Genomic DNA, 24346 nt, shown 5'->3' on the forward strand with positions numbered 1-24346 from the left:
GTGTTGATATATTGTCTTTTACCAACCAGGAAGTAGACCAGAGCAGTTGCAGCACTGTGTCTGGCATGCATTCTCGAGAGGAAGCCACTCGGGTTCCTGAGATCTTGTAAGCACTGTTAGACCCTGAGTGAGAGAAGAAGCTATGTAGTATGTTGGAATGCAAGGAATACCTAAACCACCTTGTTTGGAATGCTTCCTTGCTATGGCATGTGAAATCCTTGGATGACGTTTTTTTCCAAATATGGCCGTTAATATCAGCTTGGAATTTGGTCAATAAAGCTATAGGTACCTCAACAGGGATAGTGTGGAAGATATATAAAACATGAGACATAATCATCGTTGTTATAGAGTTTATGCGGCCCAGCCACAACACCTTCAGACCTCTCTAGCTGTCTCTCTAGTTTGGTTTTTAACCCCTTAAGGACACATGACGTGTCTGACATGTCATGATTCCCTTTTATTCCAGAAGTTTGGTCCTTAAGGGGTTAAAGCTAAGTGATTTTCTTGCAACAGAAGAGTAGATGTTTATGTGTTTGATTCACAAATTGAAGTTTTGCACCAGTCAAAAGCAAATGTGGTTTGTAGGAGTTGTACTGTCGGTAGCGGTAAGCCAATTATTTGTGTGTTTGTTTTTGTGTTGTTTTTATAGTACGATAGTTGGCTGTATCTGACTAGAGTTTGTAACAAAGCGCGGGGAGGGATCTTTCCGATTTGGTCAGGAAAAGTAAAACGTTGTCTGCAAACGCTGCAATTTTCTGCTCTCCTGCAAAAGCAGAGAGTCCTGAAATTGTCCAAGTTTGTTTAATATGTCTGATTAGAGTTTCCAGGCTTAGGATGAAGATTAAAGGTGACAAGGGACAGCCCTGGTGTGTCCTGTTGTAGATTGCAAATGGTTTAGATAAAAAGCCTGTGTTGAACCACCTAGCTAATGGGGATGAATATAAAGCAAGAATGCTCTTGATGAGCTCTGTGTCAGGATTACAAGTTGATCCAGCACGCAGTACTGTGTCACAATTAGGACTAAGGATAACGTATAGCCTGACCTTAGAATAGCTGGACTTAGCGTCTCCAAGAATAGTCAAAGGGACAGCCAAAAATCAAGGATACCAGATATCAGGGAAGTCAAAACAAAGCCAAAGTCAAATACCAGAAAATCAAGATCAGGAACGCACTCTCGGATAACCATAGGCATGAAACCATGACAGGGCACTGAGCAAGAGGAGAACTGGGCCTAAATACCCCTCCTGTGAATCCGATTGGATGTAACTGGCCTTTGACTCCAAAGGCAATTGCCAGGTTTCCATTTGCATGATTGCTGCTCGGCACAACTTTTCCTGTCAGGACAGTTATGTTGCTCGGCACAACTTTTCCTGTCAGGACAGTTATGTTGCTGCACAACTTTTCCTGTCAGTAAACTGTAAATGCCATTAACCATATTTTTATGTACGGATGAATACGTGACACGTTGTGGGGAAGTAAAGTGCATGGAGCGTTGATGCCATATATTCCCAGTTTAGGTGTTCAAACGCATTTTCTCCGTCTATTGCCACAAGTAGACCTTGCTGTCTGCTTGAGTGGCTCCAGTCAATGAGATTTATAAAGTGTCTGGTACTGTCACCAGCCCGTCTCTCCGGGACAAATCCCACTTGTTCTGAAGATTTATTTATTTATTTATAAAATATTTTACCAGGATGGATAGATTGAGATTTTTCTCGTTTTCACATATGTCCTGGGTCCACAAAACATAAATATCTTCAACCATGGCAGGTGCTTTCTGTGCTGAGGTATATTGCCATAGATCTCTTAAAAGATTTTAGATTAAATGAAGATTTGACTATGTGTCCCTGAGGTTATTCCATAATTGCGGTGCTCTGTAGGAAAATGAGGATCGAGCCACTTTATTTTTGTATTGTGGTATGCTAAATATCGTGCTAGTACTGGATCGTAGGTTATAGGAGGTGGGAAGCGCTAGGGAGAGCATTTTACTGAGGTAGGGTGGGAGCTTCCCAGAAATGCTCTTATACACAAGGCTGGAAAGATGAATAGTGCGTTGGGATTCCAGCGACAGCCAGTTTAGCTCTTTTAACATGTCACAGTGGTGGGTAAAGTAATTACGAACCAGAGTGGGTCTAGTATAGTCTGGATAAAAATCCAGACCATACTAGTCAAATGAGTGGAGCGCTATGTGTTTACACTTACCCTAGATTAAGGTTAAATCTCAGATGTATGTTGATACATGTAAATGGAACAGAAAAATACAACACAATATAGTGTAAGTCTGTAGGTGAAAGAGTATTGTGATAATTTTTCAATAGTCAAACTCACATGGATTAGAGCCTCAGAAAGGACAGGCTCAAATCACTTCCACAGTAGTGTCGTATGGAGACACTGCACCCTTTAGCTGGAATGAGTTTCCACAGGGAGAGAAGGAAAGAAAAAGGAGAAACCTCCTAGTGTACTATGTTTCAACATAAATTGTACATGCAGTAGTTATAGTAGTGCTCACCTTATTCTGAGCCAATGAGAACCTGGCTCTAGATGTTAGACTTGGGTGCCTCTGGAGGGGCGCACCTACCCTTCTTTAGCAGCAAGATAGGATAAAAAGCCAATGGGATGTAATAAAAGAGGAAATTTATTTTAAATATAAAATCAAAGATAGTAAAATAATCCTGTAATAATAAAAAGTAAATAAAAAGTCCCAGTTAATGGCTTCAGCTCCGAGACGCGTTTCACCCATGCTATGTGGGCTTTTTCAATCGGGTTTGATGTATCCAGTATCTTGCTGTTTTAAATCTGCCGGTCTTTTCGTCCGGTGGCCGGTCCTTTACTTGCATAGTCCAATTGGATTCCTGTTTGGAGTGAGGTGGAATACCTCACCTGTGATCCATTAGGGTGATCGGGAGTGGCGTGGTGTCATAGTCCACGTCGCTTCCGTGTTCACCGCGGCCATTTTTCTTATGGGTAAACACCCTGAGATGGAGACCGGAAGTGACGCAACGGAATGAATCCGTTCGTCACTTTCAAAACGAGCAGGCAATTTAAAGTACAACCTGCCCATACTCCCTTATAGGGAACCTCCATTCTCAGCACATATTCAAAGATAAGGGAGAAAGACAAGAAAAATGAAAGAGAGGAACATGTAAAAAAAAAATTGTAGATATCTTCACATATAAATAATATAATATTGACAATGTCAACAATAAAAAGTATAAAATCTTCTTAAAAATACAACCAGCTGTATTCTAATCCTCATTTTGCTACTTGCAAGTTAAAAAATACTGAAGTTCAAGATAAATTTCTTATAATAAAGAATATTTTTTTCTTTTCCACTTATTTTTCCCTTTCTCCTTCCCCTCTTATTTTCACATAAAATGTTGACATTCTCATTTACGTTCCATGTACATAAAGTGCTATATTTAATGATCCATATTAATTTCCAGAAGGGAACAGATGGAGTAGAAAAGTTAAATGAAATGGCATATTTCAAAATCATTATTAAGACCTCCTGGGGTTAATGTGTTTAAATTGAAAATCGCATTAAACACATTAACCCCAGGAGGTCTTAATAATGATTTTGAAATATGCCATTTCATTTAACTTTTCTTTCCTCTCTTGGCTGTCTCCCTCCCTCTGTCCCCACCAGCGGCCGGAATATATTGCATGTGGGCCGGTGAGGGAGATCTTTGATCTCCCCACCGGCCCGCCGTGGACTACTGCAGGGCCGGCGTTCAGATAGTGCCGGCCGTGCAAAGACCGGCATGGGAGATCCTGTGATCTCCCAGCTGGCCTCGGCCCATGGCCACCGTGGCCCACCGGGCATTTGCCCGGTGTACCGGTGGCCAGTCCGGACCAGGCATATAGCCTTATTTAGTGTTAAACTGCTCAGAATACAGAATGAAGGGACAGTGCCAGGAAACGTCATGAACTATAACCAATTAATTGAGATTACATGCTTATAGTGTTCTATTAGCCATAACACTTGGCAGAATATTGTGTACTGGTTACACCATATGTATTTCATAATATGTGGAGAATATATTTCTCATTTGCAAACACACCCAAATGTAACAAGACTAGTTGTCAAAAGTGACAAGGGGAATAACTTTAGTTATTTATTGCATTCAATATGTGCAATAAGAAATGTTTCTAAATACGAAATTATGGTTGAAGCCCACAAGATTAAAATAATGTTTCCTTGCAGTTAAAGGTACAACACTTTTTTTTTTCTAATTTAGCTATTTTTCATATTGCAACATTGGGCAATGTTATTTCCACTATAACCATTTGTTACACATACTCTCACTGTAGCTATCCACCACTTTCTATGTAGATACTGTTTTATGTCCACGGGCCCTGCTCTCACTTTGCTGTGAGAACATTCTGGCCTTATCCTTTTTCTTCATTAATGAATATTAACCCCATCATGGCATACCATTTGAAAAAGTAGACAACCCAAGGTATTCAAAATAAGGTATGTCCAGTCTTTTTTAGTAGCTACTTATTCACAAACGCTGGCCAAAGTTAGCATTCATATGTTTTCTGCATTTTTCACACAAAAACAGCACTTTCAATGATAATATGATAATACCATCGTCATTACATGTTTTACTGTTTTAAAACACTAATATTCGTGTTCAGCTAAGTCTCCCATATACAACAGTATCCCCCTATGTACAGGTTGTATGGTATTTTGTAAAGTTAAGACTTCAATACAGGGCTTATACACACACACACATGGCTAAATACACATACAGAGTGCTAAATACACAAACACAGACTGCTGAATACACACAGAGACTGCTGAGTACACAAACACAGACTGCTGAATACATACAGACTACTGAATACACATATACAAACTGCTGAATACACATACAGACTACTAAATACACACAGACTGCACAATACACACACACAGCCTGCTGGGTACACACACAGACTGCTAAATACACATGTACTGCTGTATACACACAGACTGCTAAATACACACACATAGACTGCTGAATACAAACACAGGCATCTGAATACAAACACAGACACTGCTTAATATACACACAGACCGCTAAATACACACACACAGACTGGCGAATACACACTCAAGCTGCTGAATACACAGACTGCTGAATGCACATACAGACACTGCTGAATATACACACAGACCACTAAATAAACACACAGAGACTGCTAAATACACAGATGTCTGAATATACACACACAGACTGCCGAATACACACACAGAGACTGCTGAATACAGACACACACAGACTGCTGAATACACACACAGAGACTGCTAAATACACACCCAGACTGCTGAATACACAAGCACAGACTGCTGAATACACACACATAGAATACTGAGTACACAAACGCAGACTTCAAAATACACACAGACCGCTGAATACATACACACACATACTGCTGAATACATACACACAGAGATTGCTGAATACACACACACAGAGATTGCTGAATACACAAGCACAGACTGCTGAATACACACACATAGAATACTGAGTACACAAACGCAGACTTCAAAATACCCACAGACCGCTGAATACATACACACACATACTGCTGAATACATACACATAGACACTGCTGAATACACACTGAGACTATTGAACACCCACATACTGCTGAATACATACACACACATTATGTGGAATACATACACGCACACACACACACACACACAGATTGCTGAAAACACACAGAAACTGTTGAATACACACACAGACTGCTAAATACATGCTCACACAGACTACTGAATACACACACACAAACTGCTGAATTCACATACAGACTACTAAATACACACAGACTGCTGAATACACACACAGACCGCCAAATACACACACACAGACTGCTAAGTACAAACACAGACTGCTGAATACACACACAGACTCTGAGTACACACACAGACTGCTGAATGCACACACAAACTGCTAAATACACAAGACTGCTCAATGCATACACACACAGACTGCTGAATGCACACACAGATTGCTAAATACATGTAACTGCACCCCCAGGCATAAAAGGGTTAAACCGCCATTTAGTAGATCTTCCCCTTCCAGAGATACAGGCACAGCTACTGCAGAACATCAAACTCCCGAACTGGATACAAAATAGCACTCCAACTCCCGAACTGGAACCTCACTAATAGCTGCTAGCAGACGAACAGGAAAAGCAGACAATCAGCTTACACTCCTGGCAATCAGTCTCTAACAGCATACAGTAAATCCCCCCAAGAACGCGAGACAAGGCTCCGTGTTGAGGGTCAAGCAGTGGTCTGTTTTAATTAAAACTCACAGACTTTTATGCAAGTCCCCAGGCAAGGGGACATCCCACAGGTAGGGACAACATGTAACCAATCCCGTACAGTAAAACATAAAACACACCCAGCACAAACACATAAAATCCTCCCCTCTGCCTGTGATATAATTACTGAACACAATTGGTTAATGTAATTTATCACAGGCAGGAAAAATACAGTTTTTACAGCATATTCATAACTTCTAAAATATACATCACATTCACATAAAATCATATATTCACAATCAATCCATTCAGGGGAACAACATATCAAAAAATGGCATGAATCAGACCAGGGGTTCAGAAGTTAGTAAAGTATCTTTTGGGGCCTGGCTGACAGCAAGGCTATCTGGCCCAAACCGATTTTACAGAGCCCGCTATCCTGGAGACAATGGGGAAAATAATCCAATTATATCCCGGGATAGAGGCAGACTCCATTGAGCACATGTTACCAGTAAAACACAAAAGGATACAAACATACATAACTCTTATCATACCGAATTGAACGGGCCAAATCTCCCAGGTACCATAGTCACAGGGCAAGAGGCGGGCAACCAGGCTCCTCCAATGCAATGTGGCAAGATTGGTCTCGTCACAATACACAAGACTACTGAATCCATACACACACAGACTGCTGAATACACACACAAACTGCTAAATAGTCACACACACACACATACACATACACATACAGACTGCTGAATACACACACACATATATACACCTGCTCTCTGGACTCAGTTCCTTCTGCCATGCTTCACCTTGTCCTGTAGCTCTGCTCCCCCCACTCCTTCCATGCAGATTCTGTCAGTGGAGAGGACAGGGAAATGCTGTGACTTCTATCCCGCCCTCTCAGCACCAATGAGTCTTCATAGTTCAGCCTGAGAACACTGCACACCCTGGTGGCCGGTGCTGGTATTGCAGTACATTCTTCTCACAGAAAAATACCGGCAATTCTATTATGGGTATATTTGCAATGCCGGCACTGGTCACACAGCCTTAAACACCAGCTGTGCCGGTAAAATATCGACCAGGTGGCAACCCTAGGAGAGGGTGGATCTATGTATACTAATTTCAGCTGTGAGGGAAGGAGCGAACCCATGAGTAAATGCTACCATGTTTGACCAGGAATGCATAATTAAATGCATGGATGTTTTAATTGGAAATATATCTACTAAAGAGAGACTTTAAAAAAAAAAATTGGACAGTAGAGTGTCCCTTTAACTAAATCAGCTCTGTAGAGAAAAGCATATAGCAGGTACGATTTTAGGTCACATGTCCACCAATGCTCACATATATCTGTTAAGTATTCTAGAGGTGCATAAATTAATTGTAAAAACTAGTGAGACAAAGTGAGGAAGGAACGAATGATGAACTTGTGAGATAAAGTGAGGAAGGAATGGTAAAGTAATTTATTGCTAAACTGTCATCTCTTTCAACTTTCAGCTGCAGAGACGAGCTTCCAGATTCACCCATATCAATACCAGAGATATGTAAAGTCGAGTAATAACATCAGAGTAACTGCACTGGCTACAGATACAAAGAATAATAGACTTAAACTAGCAATTAAAAACATCATATTTGATCTGCCATCAATAGATATCAAAGTAAGTTTTAAAATGAATATATATATTAGCAAATGTTTGTCACTAAATAATATAAATGATGTTTATTCATTAATCCAATAATTTTGGATAACTGACGGCTGCAATTGAAATTTTAGGACAATTCATCAGTTGTTGTTTTTTGAGTTTTTGAACACATTTTGCAATGATCTTCTTGAAAATTCCCCAGAATTTTGGTTTGACTGGTAATTTAACTGTGTGCCCTATGGGGAAAAAAATCCAGTACTCCAGGGTTGTAAATGTGGGTTAAAGGACCACTCTAGGCACCCAGACCACTTCAGCTTAATGAAGTGGTCTGGGTGCCAGGTCCAGCTAGGGTTAACCCATTTTTTTTATAAACATAGCAGTTTCAAAGAAACTGCTATGTTTATTAATGGGTTAAGCCCATTGACAGCCGCTAGAGGCTCTTGCGTGATTCTCACTGTGAAAATCACAGTGAGAGCACGCAAGCGTCCATAGGAAAGCATTGTAAATGCTTTCCTATGCGACCGGCTGAATGCGCGCGCAGCTCTTGCCGCGCGTGCGCATTCAGCCGACGGGGCGGAGAGGAGGAGGAGAGCTCCCCACCCAGTGCTGGAAAAAGGTAAGTTTTACCCTTTTTCCCCTTTCCAGAGCCGGGCGGGAGGGGGACCCTGAAGGTGGGGTTACCCTCAGGGCACTCTAGTGCCAGGAAAACGAGTATGTTTTCCTGGCACTAGAGTGGTCCTTTAAAAGTGATAGCGGATATTTATTTTCTTTGTACTATAAATCCTGATGGGAAATTAAAATGAATGACCCATTTACACCTGTCGCTAGGGTATTGGAAACATAACGCCTACAAGAATATGGATTGATAGCCTGTCTAAGGATGTTCTAAAACCCTAAAAGGAACACTCCAAGCACCATAACCACACTGTAGTAGTAGTTATGGTTCCAGAGGTTCCCTGGCAGGCTCCCAGTGTAAGTAGACAGATTGTTTGCTAATGGTTTGATTTCTTACCTGGGTGATGCCTCTTTCCTTCCAGTTTTGAAAACCTTAAGCTCATGTCAGGCTGCCCTTTGCAAATGAGCTAAGTCCTTCACCATCGGGCTTAGCGCAGAGTGAAGAGGTTCTGGCAGGTAGCGGCAACCAATGAATTCTAGAAATAATTCATTGCAAATCAGCAGTGTTATGAACTGTCACAAACGTGACAGGCTCCAGACACATGAAGTACTTCAGCAACCCCGCTATGATGTATGTGAGCAGAGTGTTCCTTTAACCATTAAAAATTTAAAAATGTAATATATGCAATAATTCCATTTCCTAAAACACTTCTAAAGAACACCACAAAGTGTCTTCATGCTGGGTGTAATGCTTTATCTATGTAGGTGCGGAGAAGACATGCAGCAATCCATAGGTTTGGAGAAGACGTGCAGTTTGTGTCTGAGAATGAATTTGGTTGTGCAGATGACAAGTCTGACAGCTATGTGGCACTGTTGAGTTATACAGAATATTCAGTTTACATAAGAGATTGTATGTTTTTAGCACAGTCTATATTTAATTATTCATTTGTTCGCTTTGCAACATGGGGGTTTGTTCACTAAACTGAAAATTGACAAGAGCTGACAAAATGATTGCAAATTCTAGGAACAAAAAGTAACTGAACTGAAAAAACAAACAAATTAACTAACTAACTAACAACCAAACAAACATTAAACTCAGCTGTATTAGCAAGCTGGCTGGAATAAAATGGGCAAATTTCTTGTTATTTCTACAAGTTTAGTGAATAACTTTTGTTGTCTAGTCAGTTCTACCGTGACTCTAGTGGTTACAAGGAAAACACAGTTTAATTGTTATTATTGATATTTATGGCAAACGCTCTTTTCCACGGACGTTTGCCATGAACTCCTGGGAGAGTGTGGAAGCTGGACTCCTACCCACTACAGCCCACTTTAGCTCCTAACCCCCACTACTGCCCCTAACACCCACTACAGATCACAGATCCCCACTACTTCCCCTATTCATAACTACAGCCCATATGACCTCTTTACAGCCCCTATCCCCTCGCTACTGTCTTTAACCCCTGTCTAAAGCACCTAAGCCCCCTACTACCTTTATTTGGCCGAAGGGCAGCTAATTTGAATCTCCCCTCCTATCTTGTAATAAATGGAAATTCCACAGTTTCCCATATGTATTTCCAAAACATCACGCACGCACAACATTCAAATCGACCCAAACAAAATCACTCACAGATACTAATACAGCTACACATACCACTCACTGCTACCAACACCCAGCCACACACATCACTCAAAGCTGTACACACATTACACACAGCCAACCTTATAATCACACATAGAAAGCCACGACACACAGCTACAACACTTACCGCCACCCTACACAAGACACACACACCACACATCCACTTAACATTTTAACAAATATTCACATTACATAACATGGGGAAATAATTTCCTGGTGCACACCCTAACGAAATGGGCTGCACATGTCTATGGCTCTGGATATGGCTTTGGCTGCAAGACTTGTTAGCTCTGAGTCCTGAGTGAAAGTATATAAAAAATTACATCCTCAGAAACCAATTTTAACCAAGGGGACAGTGAATTCCCCTCTTCTTCCTTCACCTCATATGTGGAAGTAAGTGTCGGAGAGAGGGTGGAAGTAGGTGGAAAGTGGAGATAGTAAACCCCCTACCCAATTGGTAAGTTTACCAGGGAATGACCAATCTACCAGACTGGATACAAAATGGTCTGGGGGTGACCAATTTCTTTGACCCTATTACATAATAGTTCCCTTATCCATTACTCATCTTGTGGCTGAGAATGTCTAGTCCTTTGGCCCCAAACAGACTCCCAGTAGGAAGAAGTGCCCAAACCCCCATCCACCAATTCACCTAAATACATTATTGCCCCATCCCCCATTTTTTTCCAATAATAGGTATTCATGGACCTAAAAAAAAAAAAAAAAATCCTATAAAAAAAAATAAAAAAAAGATTCTACTTTTTCTTTCATCAGGGTCATTTAATTCCCTGTTTTTGCCTACAATAAGTTGGCCAGATATAGCTATAAAGTAATAAAAAACACACAAAAACAAATCTACTGGAAAAATAAAACCCTTAAAGCCAAAAAAGGCTCTTGATCTTCTTATTCTACAGGAACATTTATATGCCCTTGCTTACTTCAAAAACCTTGCAAAGCTCGCCAATTAACATACTATATATATATATATATATATATATATATATTGATTGATAAGTGTATTTTGGTATATATTCACATGATTTTGTACACTTTGTGATCTTGAAAAAGACCCACCAGTGTCGAAACGTAGATTTTTTTCTCAGATGTAATATTATTTCAATAAATCACCTTTTTTACTGGAAGACCCGTGAGTGCACCCTTGATTATAATCTTGGTACCCTATTGGATATATAGTTTCCTTCAATCTACCACAACCCCTATCTCCCAAGGACCATTTTGAGACGCCCTATTTAAACCCGTACTGTGGGTGTGGCCAGTGTCAGGTCTGTTCTGAGAAGTTTTAAGTGACTTACTAATAACAATTTATACAACTAAAATGTTCTTTAGAACAAGAACAATGTCTCTTATTTATACTGACTATACTGACTATACGCTAAACACATTTATTATAAATTAAAGAAAAAATACTGTGAGCATTATTGCTTTGGAGATCTCTTTTGCACTCAATATAGAGGTCCTAGAAAAGAGGGAAATTAGGATAGAAAAAAGGGACAGAGAGATTTTGGCTCAAAATAGAAACTGTCCTAAATAAGGACACTCGGGAGGTATGATTTATATTTGTTTCTACATTAATTATTTATGTAAATCATTTTTAAATGGGTGTTTTTCCAGCCGGACGTATCCCTTTGTTTATAATATGAAATCAATTTACTTGTAAGGAAACATTTAAATGTATACAGTTTTCGAGTTCATACTGTTGCATACATATTATAATTATACATCTCGAAGGTAATTATTAGTGTGGAAGTGCATTTACCAACTGAGCTCTTTGATTTAGTTGGATGCTAAAGTATAACAGAAACGTTAGAAGTATAACAGAAACTGTCAGAAATACATTTGATTAATTCTCCACTACAAACCAGGATCGTGGAAGTGTGCACACTTGTACAGACCAAACGTAGCATGTGTGTGACTCTATTTTTTTAACTTTAGTTGTTTTTCTTTCATTTATTTCATTTGGAAACACACATGCAACTATGTAAATAAGATGTTTACCTGAAGAAGTATTACTTAATTTTGCTTATTCACAAACCAGAAATGTTAATGGTTGAGTCTGTTACACAATGTGTCATAATTATTGCTATCATGGAATTTATTTTATCTGTTATTACTACAGTATTATAACTACTTTGGTTTGTATTTAATGTACTCCAAATAGGTATATGGAATGCCAAAACTCAATGAGCCTCTGAGTGTCATGTTGTCGTTTTCCAATCCATTTAATGATATACTCAGCAACTGCGTCATGTCATCTGAAGGTGCTGGACTAACTCCCAATGGACCCATTGTTGTTAAGTAAGTATGGGATGTTTTTTTGTCATAATGACCAATAAAATGTGGAGCTTCTCCTTAGTATGTTAAAGGAAAACTCAAATTAATTAAGTAAGTGGTTTTGGTGAACTGATCCCACAGCTAAAGTGTCACTGCTGAATTGTCTGTTAATTAGGAGTTAAATCATTTTGTTTATGAAACCCTAGCCATGTGTCCCATTTTTGTGACACACACAGTTTCCAAGATTTTTTTTTTTTTTTACAGAGTGTTTACATTAAACGCTCCAATCACCTCCTAAGATTTGGAGGTGTGCTATTAGCCTGTAGGGGGTTATAGCTGGAGTGGGGTTCTTAGTGGGGTTCCCAGTAGTCTTGGTCCTCAGTTTTATGTAACAAACAAACTGACGGGAACAAACGGGAAACAAACGGGGAAAATAAATAAATAAATAATAAACAATATTCATTTTAGATCTATTTGTGGTCGGGGATAAAAGCCATATATAATGCATACATAAACAGTAATTGGGTTTTACAAAAGCTTGCAATCTACAAAGACCACTCTAGATGACATATCAAATGACAAATAAAAAGCGTAACCTCTCTAAATGTTAATCATGCATGCGTTAATATGTTGAATATAAAAAAGTGTATGCCGTTCTGTGGTTCATTGTGTTTTTGTATTTTTTTTTTCTTCTCCTAGTATGGACCAGATATTTCCTTCCCGATCTGGCTTTGTGAAAATCTTCTGTGCACCATTCAAGAAAGGAACATTGCAGTTACATGTGAACTTCTCTTGTGACAAAATTAAGTATGTGAAAGGAAGCATCACAATAGAAGTACCATAGTTTTAACCAATCTACGATCTACATAATTATATCAATGTAGAGATTACCTCTCTGCACATTTCAAAAGCATGTCGAGACCTACCAGCTCCTACTTGTAAACTCCACAAAGCACTAACCTGTTTAGTTTTATGTCTTTATGTATATTGTTTTTTTTGTATTTATTTTGCTCTATTACTACAGTTAGATTTTGAGTACCTAGCAGTAAAAATAAGTCTGCACATTTAGTGCTTAGATACCAATATCATATTGGTATAGGATTTGTAATATTACATTAACCTAATGCTATAATTAAAGGAACACTATAGTCACCTAAATTACTTTAGCTAAATAAAGCAGTTTTAGTGTATAGATCATTCCCCTGCAATTTCACTGCTCAATTCACTGTCATTTAGGAGTTAAATCACTTTGTTTCCGTTTATGCAGCCCTAGCCACACCTCCCTTGGCTATGATTAACAGAGCCTGCATGAAAAAAAAAACTGGTTTCACTTTCAAACAGATGTAATTTACCTTTAATAATCGTATCTCAATCTCTAAATTGAACTTTAATCACATACAGGAGGCTCTTGCAGGGTCTAGCAAGCTATTAACATAGCAGGGTATAAGAAAATCTTAATTAAACAGAACTTGCATTAAAGAAAGCCTAAATAGGGCTCTCTTTACAGGAAGTGTTTATGGAAGGCTGTGCAAGTCACATGCAGGGAGGTGTAACTATGGCTCATAAACAAAGGGATTTAACTCCTAAATGGCAGAGGATTGAGCAGTGAGGCTGCAGGGGCATGTTCTATACACCAAAACTGCTTCATTAAGCTAAAGTTGTTCAGGTGACTATAGTGTCCTTTAAAGACATGGAAAAATAAAATATACCTAAACACATAAACAGAGAAAGAAAAAACTCATAGGGAAATTACATTGATTAACAGTTGCCCCCTTGTTTAACTGTTACACTCACAAAATTGGAGAAATATTCAGGCTCATCAATCATGTATGGACTCTCACAGGTTCATCCTCATTCAGATTTACAGTGATGCATGAAAAAAAAAAATAAAAAACATAGTACAGCGCTGATATGAATAAAAATTACACAAAAGCCCATCAATATAGTGCTGTGTTCCCAATCTTTTTGATAAAAAATGGAGGGTTCTTCACAGAAGTGGTAGGTAAGAATACAGATGTAAATAAAACAATAAAAAAATTATAAACTCTACGCGTTTCATCTATTAAGTTAGACTTCATAATCAGGAGTCAAAAATGAAATAATATGCAGATAAAATGCCTAAGTAACTCTGAGGACCTTAGCTGTATTTAAAAGTCCCTCCTACAGGTGTCGGAATCCACTTAGCCAATCCGCTTGTCTCAATTCACTTGTTTCCAATTGTTCGTTGTCTCTCTTTCTTATATGGGGTTCTGGCAGATGTCCGTGGAGCGCAGATGCGTTTCACCGATCAGGAAGTGTTCTAATTTCTTGTGTAGTTGTTGCTGACGGCGGTGATATGTGGCTGGAATGCATGTACGTTCCACTTTGTTTTTCCTTCACAGGATTAACTTAATAAGTCCACGTTAACTGTAGAGTACAGAATAATGAAGACATATAAAACATATTAATGTTTAAATATATACAACATATACATATGTTTTCCACAACCTAAAAAATATATAATCAAATACATATATGAAATATAGGATGCCAAAAATGAAAACCATGTATGACACTATTCAATGAGTAGTCTAGAGAACCAAAATATATTAATGGTTCAATATATGTAATATATGTATGATTTCCCAAAACCACAAAGTGTAAAATCAAGTACATATGAAAATGTGTTATGCCAAAAAAATAAAATAATAAAAAACATTCATCACACTACTCTCAGAGTAGTCCAGAAAACCACAAGATAACAGAACAAGAGAGAGAAGAAGTGGAAGAAAAGGAGGGATTCTGGAGACACCGGACTGAAAAACTCAATATTCAATAATGATAAAACATATAAAGATATATATATAGTGCGGGACTATATAAAATATATATGATAAATGGAAAAAATATATGAAAAAATATATAAAAACGCATCAAAATCATAAAAAAACTAATTAAATCAAAATCCACATTCAGCCCTAATGGTTGAAGTGTCTTAAGTCTGTGCATCCAGAATCCCTCTCTTTGTCTTAACTTCATAGTGATGTCCCCACCTCTCACATCTAGGGTAACTTGTTCTATGATTACCCAAGAAAAGTTCTGGATTTTAAACCCTGGACATTTGTTGCAGTGTACAGGAATATTATGATTTTGGATTTTCTTTTTAATATCATTTAGATGTTCCAAAAAGCGGGCTTTAGCTGTTCTCCCTTTTCTTCCCACATATGGGGCACCACATCCACACATGAGGAGGTATACAACATGCATAGATGAACAGGTGACCCCTCCCTGAATTTTAAATTCCTCTCCAGTTGTCATACTGGAGAATAAATAAGTGTGCGGTGGCACAAATCTGCAAGCCTTGCAGTGTCCACAAGTGTAGAACCCCTTCCTTGTATTAATTTTCTTGGTGATATTCTTATTCTGAAATAAACTGGGTGTAAGGAGGATTGAAAAGTTTCTCCCTTTCCTGTAGATGACCCTTGGGATATCTGGTAGTTTGCATCCCAGGTACTCGTCATGTTGGAGGATTGGCCAGTGTCTCTTAAGGATTTGATTAATGGAAAAGGCCTTGGAGTTAAACTGTGTATTAAAAGAAAATCATTTTGGGTGTTAGAGTTAGACTTCAGTTTGTATTTATCAACCAGGAGATCTCCTCTGTTGATACCCCAATGTTCTGATCTTCCATTTGTAAATGTTCTCTCTTGTATCCTTTTTCCAAAAAATTATATATGCCTGCTCTACATATAATGCTTGATCTGAGCAATTCAGTCTCAGTCTGGTATATTGACTTTTAGGGACCCCTGGGATGATTTCCACTGCTGGACTCGATGAAGCTATTCATGTCAGTTGGCTTGAAGTATGTTTGGTTCTAATTCCTGAGTCTGTAATAAAAATAGTGAAATCTAAAAAATCAATGGAGACAGAACAAAAAACTAGTGTGAATACCAATGAGAATGCATTATTGTTTAAATATTGAAAAAAAGTCTTGCAATTGTTCATCAGACCCCTTCCAAGTCACAAGGATATCATTGATATACCGATGCCAAAGCACCAGTTTTGCCCCATATGGATTATTGGCCCAAATAAATGTCTGTTCCCAATAATCCATGTACATATTGGCATAACTGAGGGCAAACCTGGTGCCCATTGCCGAACACTTGACTTGTAGGAAAAACTCTTTATTGAACATGAAAAATGTTTGTGTCAATATGAACCTAATCGCCTCAAGTAAAAATTAAACAAAACACTGATCCAAAGTGGTATCTTGATCGAGATTGTTCTTAACAGCTTCCAAACCCAAATTATGGTCTATTACTGTATATAGAGAACTTACATCTAGTGTGACCCAGATGTAGTCCCTATGCCATTCTATGGAGTCTAGTTCTTGCAACAAATGCTTAGTGTCCTTTAAATAGGACTTAGCTGATTGTGCATATTTTTGTAGCGAATTAAAGACATGCATTTGTGAGTTGTCAAAAAATAAGATTAAATGTTGATATCTACAACTCTTTTACATGCAATTTGGTGCCACTATCTTAGCTCCCTGTCAATCATTGTTATAAACTATTTACACCTGGCAGTCAGCATAGATAAAGCATTCCTTCAAATATATTTTTGTTGCTGTTCAGACAAAAGAAAAAAGGTTGAAACACAAAATTGGGAAAATGTCCTTCTTTACTCCAAAATAGGTTTCTCATTGGATGAACAAACTGTTACCCCATACTTACCTATTTAATTTTTTATTTATTTTCCAAAAAATGCATTAGGTTTTTCAAATATTGTCAGTAAAAACAAGTACTGAAAATCCAAAAGGAAAAAGGTTTATTCCACACGGTACATAGACAAATGAAGAAAAAACAAAAGTAAAAGAAAAAAAAAATTCCTTACATGTTTTGGACCACCCCGTCCTTAGACATAGGAGTAATTCACAGATTCAAGCTCCATCCTTAAATATTCCATGTGGTGAGTTTAAAAACTCCTCTGCTCCCATAATCTTAAAGGAAAAATTAAAAAAAGGGCAAACCAAGGGGAAAGGAGAAGAGAAAGAGAGGGAACTAACATCAACGCACACAATATAAAAAATGAAAATAAATACATAGTGTAGGAACAAACATAAAGGGCAAATAAAATAGCATGAAAAAATTATAATAAATAAAAATGGAACAAGCTAATAACAAAAGTAACCAGAATAAATAGCTGGATAGAAAAATAGAATATGCATAAGAGATGATAATAGTACGACATGTAGAAGATCCAAGTAATAGGAGGGAAGTCAGGAGGACATACAAAATCTAATATCAACGTATTCAATGACAAATCACGTTATGAATATCCCATATCAGTGTCTGGTATGGAGTTGGGGTATGCAAAAACGTCCCTTTTATTTAGGATATACTTTATATATCCTCCTCTTTCAGGTGTAAAGCATCTTTGGATGCCATGTAAGGAACAATAAGCAATATCTAATTTTTTTCCTTTGATCTTTAAATTCATTTGTACTCCACAGCACAGTGGTATGAGCTGGTTTCCAAGTATTTAAAAAAAAAAAAAAAAAAAACCTGTTTGTTACCCAATCATTGTCACTAATGGAACCACATGGAATTTTTTGATATACTTGCACTTAAGAAGAATAAAAAAGTTTTTTTTACAAAAATCACGAATACTGGAATACTAGAAAAATGTATTGTACAAAAATAGCTGGAAACTGATATGAGAAAGTTTAACTGTATACTTTAATAAACAATTCAACTACTGAACTACAAGATTACAGATGTTACAGATTCTATAGAAATGCTAGTTCTGAGATTGATGGTATACTTTCTGAACAATTCCCATTTTGATCAATTACCCTGTTAGTGAATATTTAACTTATAGAAAGTGTCGTTAGTATATTAACTCACCATAAAATTAAAATTTATTGACAAAGCGAAGAATAAAGATTAAATGTAGCTTATAAAGACTTTATAAGAATTTACAACATAAAACTGCAAACATCAATGCCAGTTAGACTAGACATCTTCAGTGAAATATTAGCTACTCCCTAAAATACGAAATTAGTTTGAATACATCCCTAAATCTCTCATAAAAGTTAATTTAAAAAACAATTCATGTGAACAAATTAAAGGATGGAACATTGCTGGTTATACAGAAAATGGGTGTACAGATGAGTTTTATGAATATTTCTTAGTAAATATTATGAAGCTAAATATACTGTGTGTGTATATATATAATATACATATATAAAAATAAAACAAAAGGATGCCAATATGTAAATATGAAACCTAACACTTCTCCTGTTCATCTGGTTGGCAGGATAAAGCAGAGTAGAAGTGTAGGTTAGGCTGGTTTGGAACAGCTGGGTATAAAGCTGGTTGGTAAGATAAAGCAGGATAGAATTGTAAGTTAGGCTGGATTGAAACAGGTTGGTATCAAGCTGGTTAGCAAGATAGAAGCATAGATTCACAGGAATGTTTACAGGAGCCAGGAACTGAAATCTTTCAGGATGAGCATCAACTTCATTGTAAAGGCCATGTGGTAAGTCGGGTGTAGTCTTTTGTAGCTTCCTAGGCCTAGGCAGGTGAGGATTATGAAGGTGAAATCCAAGGTTAGTGGTTAGGGAGGCCACTTGTGGTGCAGAGCTAGAACGAGTTATTAAAGAAACAGGAATAAACGAACATAAACTTAGTTGTCAGGATAGGATCCTGACCCCCCTCCCCAAAACAAGAAGTCTTAAACTAGATTATGGCAAAGAGAGAAAACACTATGACAGTTGTATTAAAAACTAACTATACCTAATACAATGAAAACAGGAACATAATAAAATAACTAAGTTGTTTACTGCTTATATCACATATTATACCTCATATTTGTTAAATATTCATTAGATGTTACATAAAAAAAATTCAAAAATAAAACATTAGAATTATGTGGAATGTGTGCAGAAGTCGATGAAGATGGCTATATTTTCTCAGTCCGTGACTATCAATCTGCCTGGATGTTTTTTCTTTGGTTGGATGATAATTATAATAGAAATATGACGTTGAATAACTTTGTCTCAGGTAGATGGCACTTGAAAAATCTTTAAATCACCCTTTGCAATTCTAGGCATGTGGGCACCCCCATTGTACTAAACATGTATAGACAATTCCTTGCCAGACTGATTTAGGGGAATCCACCTTGGAATGTTATCGGCACATTTAAGGCCAACATACTGAGGGATGAAGTGATGACGAGGGCATAAAACTTGGCTCCTTGGTCTCCAAAGGTAATTTCACTTTTCAAGGACTCTTCCTCCACTGTGCAAGGAGAGAGTTCTCCCTAATACTTTATACATACCTCCTTTGCATTAACAGCAGAAACAGAGATGTGTGAAAGACTGAACTTGATTTACTAGAGTCTTTCTTCTGTCTATATTAGTAATATAACTAGTGCGTATATGTTTTCCATCTCCATTCAGAGGTCTCTGATCGTCTGGTAGTTTTGGGCTTACCAAGAGCTGATGAACGGAATGACCTCTCCTTCAATTCTCCTGCAGAATGTTGATGATCAGAACAGGATCTGAGGCAACCAGTGAACAGACCCCAACAGAAGCTGACATGTGCTTCATCACTATTTTAGCTTGTTTTACATTGGACTACTCATCCATCATGTTACTGACAGGCTCAGACAGAACTGTCAAGGCCAGATCTTTAACTGCAGATATAGGCAAGGTATAGCATGTGTGGCGAAACCGACCTCGCCACGTGTCCTTGGAGGGGGCTGCTTGCCCGCCTCTTGCCTTTGGACTATGGGACCAGACTTTATGTGAATGTGTTAACCCAGATAGCTATGCCATGGAGCCTATTCAATAATGAAAGACTATGCTACCATGTGCTCAATGGAGTCTTTCTCTGTGCTGGAGATAATTGGATTACTTCTCCAGCACAGAGAAGGCTCTGTTAAAACCGGTCTGAGCTGGAAAGCTAGGGGTTTTAAAAGATACTTTACTAACTTTTGAACCCCTGGTCTGACCCATGCCATTTTTTATATGTTGTTCCCCTGAATGGATTGATTGTGGATATGTAATTTTGTGTGAATGTGATGCATGGTTTTGAAGTTATAAATATTGTGTAAAAAGTATATTTTAAACTGTATGAATAATGGGATTATGTGTCACACTAAGGGGAGGGGATGTGTGGGAGGTAACATCTATGCCATTGGTTATTTTATGCCTACCCCTAGGTGTAGCCTGTAAGTGTACAATTGTAATAAAAGCCAGGCTGGATGTGCCAGTACACAGGGCCGGACTGGCCCACCGGGATACCGGGAAATTTCCGCGGCACCTGGGGGCTGCACTGACCATGAATGTGCCACCGGGTGGCCGGTCCGGTCCGGCGGCACTCCTGTCAGGCTGTCACTAGCGCTGGGGGCTGAAGGAGGAGCATGTCTCTGTACCATGCTCCCTCGCGGTTCCCACAATTCCCAGCACAGAAACCGCGAGGGAGCATGGTACAGAGACATGCTCCTCCTTCAGCCCCCAGCGCTAGTGACAGCCTGACAGGAGTGCCGCCGGACCGGCTCACTACTCGCAGGTAAGGGGGGAAAAAAAAGAGAGAGAAGGGGAAAAAAAAGAGAGAGAAGGGGAAAAAAAGAGAGAGAGAGAAGGGGGAAAAAAAGAGAGAGAGAAGGGGGAAAAAAGAGAGAGAGAGAAGGGGAAAAAAGAGAGAGAGAAGGGGGAAAAAAGAGAGAAGGGGAAAAAAAGAGAGAGAGAAGGGGGAAAAAAGAGAGAGAGAAGGGGGAAAAAGAGAGAGAGAAGGGGAAAAAAAGAGAGAGAGAAGGGGAAAAAAAGAGAGAGAGAAGGGAAAAAAAGAGAGAGAGAAGGGGAAAAAAGAGAGAGAGAAGGGGAAAAAAGAGAGAGAGAAGGGGGGGAAAAAGAGAGAGAAGGGGGAAAAAAGAGAGAGAGAAGGGGGAAAAAGAGAAAGAGAAGGGGAAAAAAGAGAGAGAGAAGGGGAAAACAAAAGAGAGAGAGAAGGGGAGAGAGAGAGCGAGAAGGGGGGAGAGAGAGAGAGAGAGAGAGAAGGGGGAGAGAGAGAGAAGGGGGGAGAGGGAGAGAGAGAAGGGGGAGAGAGAGAGAGAAGGGGGAGAGAAAGAGAGAGAGAGAGAGGGGGAGAGAGAGAGAGAAGGGGGAGAGAGAGAAGGGGGGGAGAGAGAGAAGGGGGAGAGAGAGAAGGGGGAGATAGAGAGAGAAGGGGGGAGAGAGAGAAGGGGGAGAGAGAGAGAAGGGGGAGAGAGAGAGAGAGAGAGAGAAGGGGAGAGAGAGAGATAGAAGGGGAGAGAGAGAAGGGGGAGAGAGAGAAGGGGAAAAAAGAGAGAGAGAAGGGGAAAAAGAGAGAGAGAAGGGGAAAAAAGAGAGAGAGAAGGGGAAAAAAGAGAGAGAGAAGGGGAAAAGAGAGAGAGAAGGGGGAGAGAGAGAGAGAGAGAGAGAGAGAAGGGGGAGAGAGAGAAGGGAGAGAGAGAGAGAAGGGGGAGAGAGAGAGAGAAGGGGAGAGAGAGAGAAGGGGGAGAGAGAGCGAGAAGGGGAGAGACAGAGAGAGAGAAGGGGGGAGACAGAGAGAGAGAGAAGGGGGGAGACAGAGAGAGAGAGAGAAGGGAGAGACAGAGAGAGAGAGAGAGAAGGGGGAGACAGAGAGAGAGAAGGGGGAGACAGAGAGAGAGAAGGGGGGAGACAGAGAGAGAGAAGGGGGGAGACAGAGGGAGAGACAGAGGGGGAGAGAGAGACAGAGAGGAAGAGAGAGACAGAGAGGAAGAGAGATGTGGGGGAGAGAGAGACAGAGAGAAAGAGAGATGTGGGAGAGAGAGACACAGGGAAAGGGGGAGAAAGATGTGGGGGAGAGAGAGACAGAGGGGAAGATAGATGTGGGGGAGAGAGAGAGAGACACAGGGAAGAAGGGGAGATGTGGGGGAGAGAGAGACAGAGGGGAAGAGAGATGTGGGAGAGAGAGAGAGAGAGAGAGACACAGGGAAAGGGGGGAGAGATGTGGGGGAGAGAGAGACAGAGGGGAAGAGAGATGTGGGGAGAGAGAGACAGGGAAGGGGGGATAAAGAGACAGAGGGGAAGAGAGAAACAGAGGGAGAAAGGAGAGAGACACACAAGGGGAGGAAGAGCCCCACAAGGCTCTTCCCTGCCAGCTGATCTCCCTCCCCGTTCCACAGGCACCGTGCGGGCAGCCGGCAGGGGAGGAAGGAAGAGAGGGCCGGGATCTCAACCTGCAGCTCCTCTGTGTCCTTCTCGCACGAGCACAGAGCGTTGCCGCGGTTACCACGGCAATGCTCCGGCTCTCACGAGAGTGAACTCTAGCCCTGGAGCTATGGGCTAGAGTTCACTCTCACCACTGTGACCACCATGAATTCCTGGTGGTCGCAGTGTTGAGAGTGAACTCCAGCCCATACACACACTACCCCCCATACACACACTACCCCCCCATACACACACTACCCCCCCATACACACACTACCCCCCATACACACACTACCCCCCATACACACACTACCCCCCCATACACACACTACCCCCATACACACGCTACCCCCATACACACACTACCCCCCATACACACACTACCCCCATACACATGCTACCCCCCCATAAACACACTACCCCCCATACACACACTACCCCCCATACACACACTACCCCCCCATACACACACTACCCCCCATACACACACTACCCCCCCATACACACACTACCCCTCATACACACACTACCCCCCCATACACACACTACCCCCCCATACACACACTACCCCCCCATACACACACTACCCCCATACACACACTACCCCCCATACACACACTACCCCCCATACACACACTACCCCCCCATACACACACTACCCCCCATACACATTTGCACACTGCCCCCATGCACACATTGCCCCCCACACACATACACAGCCCCCATACACACACATTCACAGCCCCCCCATACACACACACACTGCACTCCTCACACATTGCACCACTGCTCCAATACCCTACTACAGCCCCATATCCCAGCAGACCCCAGGTCGCGACGCATTATGGGGCTGGTAAATATTTTTTTCCAGGGCTGCTTTTAATTCCCAGTCCGGCCCTGCCAGTACAGAGTTCCTGCTTAACCCTCAAAGTGAAGTGTTGTCTCATTATTGGGGGAGGATTTATTGTATGCTGTTCCAGTTTGACTGCTAGGAGTGTAAACCTATTCATATGGTTTCCTATTCAACTGTCTACAGCATTCAGAGGCTTGAGAAGATTCATATGCTGCATCGGTTCGGTGATTGTGGTGTCTGCCAGAGTGCTTGGAGTCCTCAGGAAGCGCTAGGAGCATCCATTAACGGAGGTACCCGGTCGGGGTGCCAGGCGATCCGTTACATCGGTGGCAGCTCGGAGACACAGTTCATTTGGAGTTACAAAGTGAGGGCGACGCTAGTGTTCATACAGCGTCCCTGTCTACACAAAGATTTGGGAAAATTCGTGGATCCCTGGGCACTCACACCTGAGGAAGAGAGTGAATTGGAATGGAGAGATAATGCCCGGAAAGAATTGTGGTACGATGCCCTGGAGGAAGTCCAGTATCAACGGCAGCAGCGCCTTCCTGGTGTCGCATACCGGTTGGAGGAACAAATGGCCTGGCGGATGCCGCTTCTGGGAGACCAACCTGGAGGGCAGCGGGTAAGACAACTCAAGTACCTCGTGGAAAGGGAACTGAGCCTGGACGCCTCATACCGGGCACTGTGGTGGTGCACTGTCCAGCCAGAGACGTGGAGGGCAAAGGGCATCCAGCCAGAGGGGGAGAACTACGCTAGCCCTGGCCTGTTGTGGAAAGCCTTAGCGGAAGACGTCGACTTCGGCAGTCCTGCAGAGTCACGGTACTGGGCTATCTTTCATTACCGAG

General features: G+C 40.5%; 1 protein-coding gene across 1 annotated transcript in view; it reads left to right on the plus strand.

Annotated features, from left to right (window-relative positions):
• LOC134614867 (protein-glutamine gamma-glutamyltransferase 5-like) overlaps positions 1-13582 on the plus strand; it is a 43537-nt gene extending 29955 nt beyond the window's left edge. Inside the window, exons 11-13 of the mRNA XM_063459109.1 lie at positions 7762-7922; positions 12338-12474; positions 13150-13582. Coding sequence (XP_063315179.1) covers positions 7762-7922; positions 12338-12474; positions 13150-13294 — 443 coding nt within the window. The 3' untranslated portion in view covers positions 13295-13582. The remainder of the gene's footprint in view (positions 1-7761; positions 7923-12337; positions 12475-13149) is intronic.
• Positions 13583-24346: the final 10764 nt, after the last annotated feature.

The sequence above is a fragment of the Pelobates fuscus genome, chromosome 6 (assembly GCF_036172605.1).
Source record: "Pelobates fuscus isolate aPelFus1 chromosome 6, aPelFus1.pri, whole genome shotgun sequence".
NCBI classification, from domain to species: Eukaryota; Metazoa; Chordata; class Amphibia; order Anura; family Pelobatidae; genus Pelobates; species Pelobates fuscus.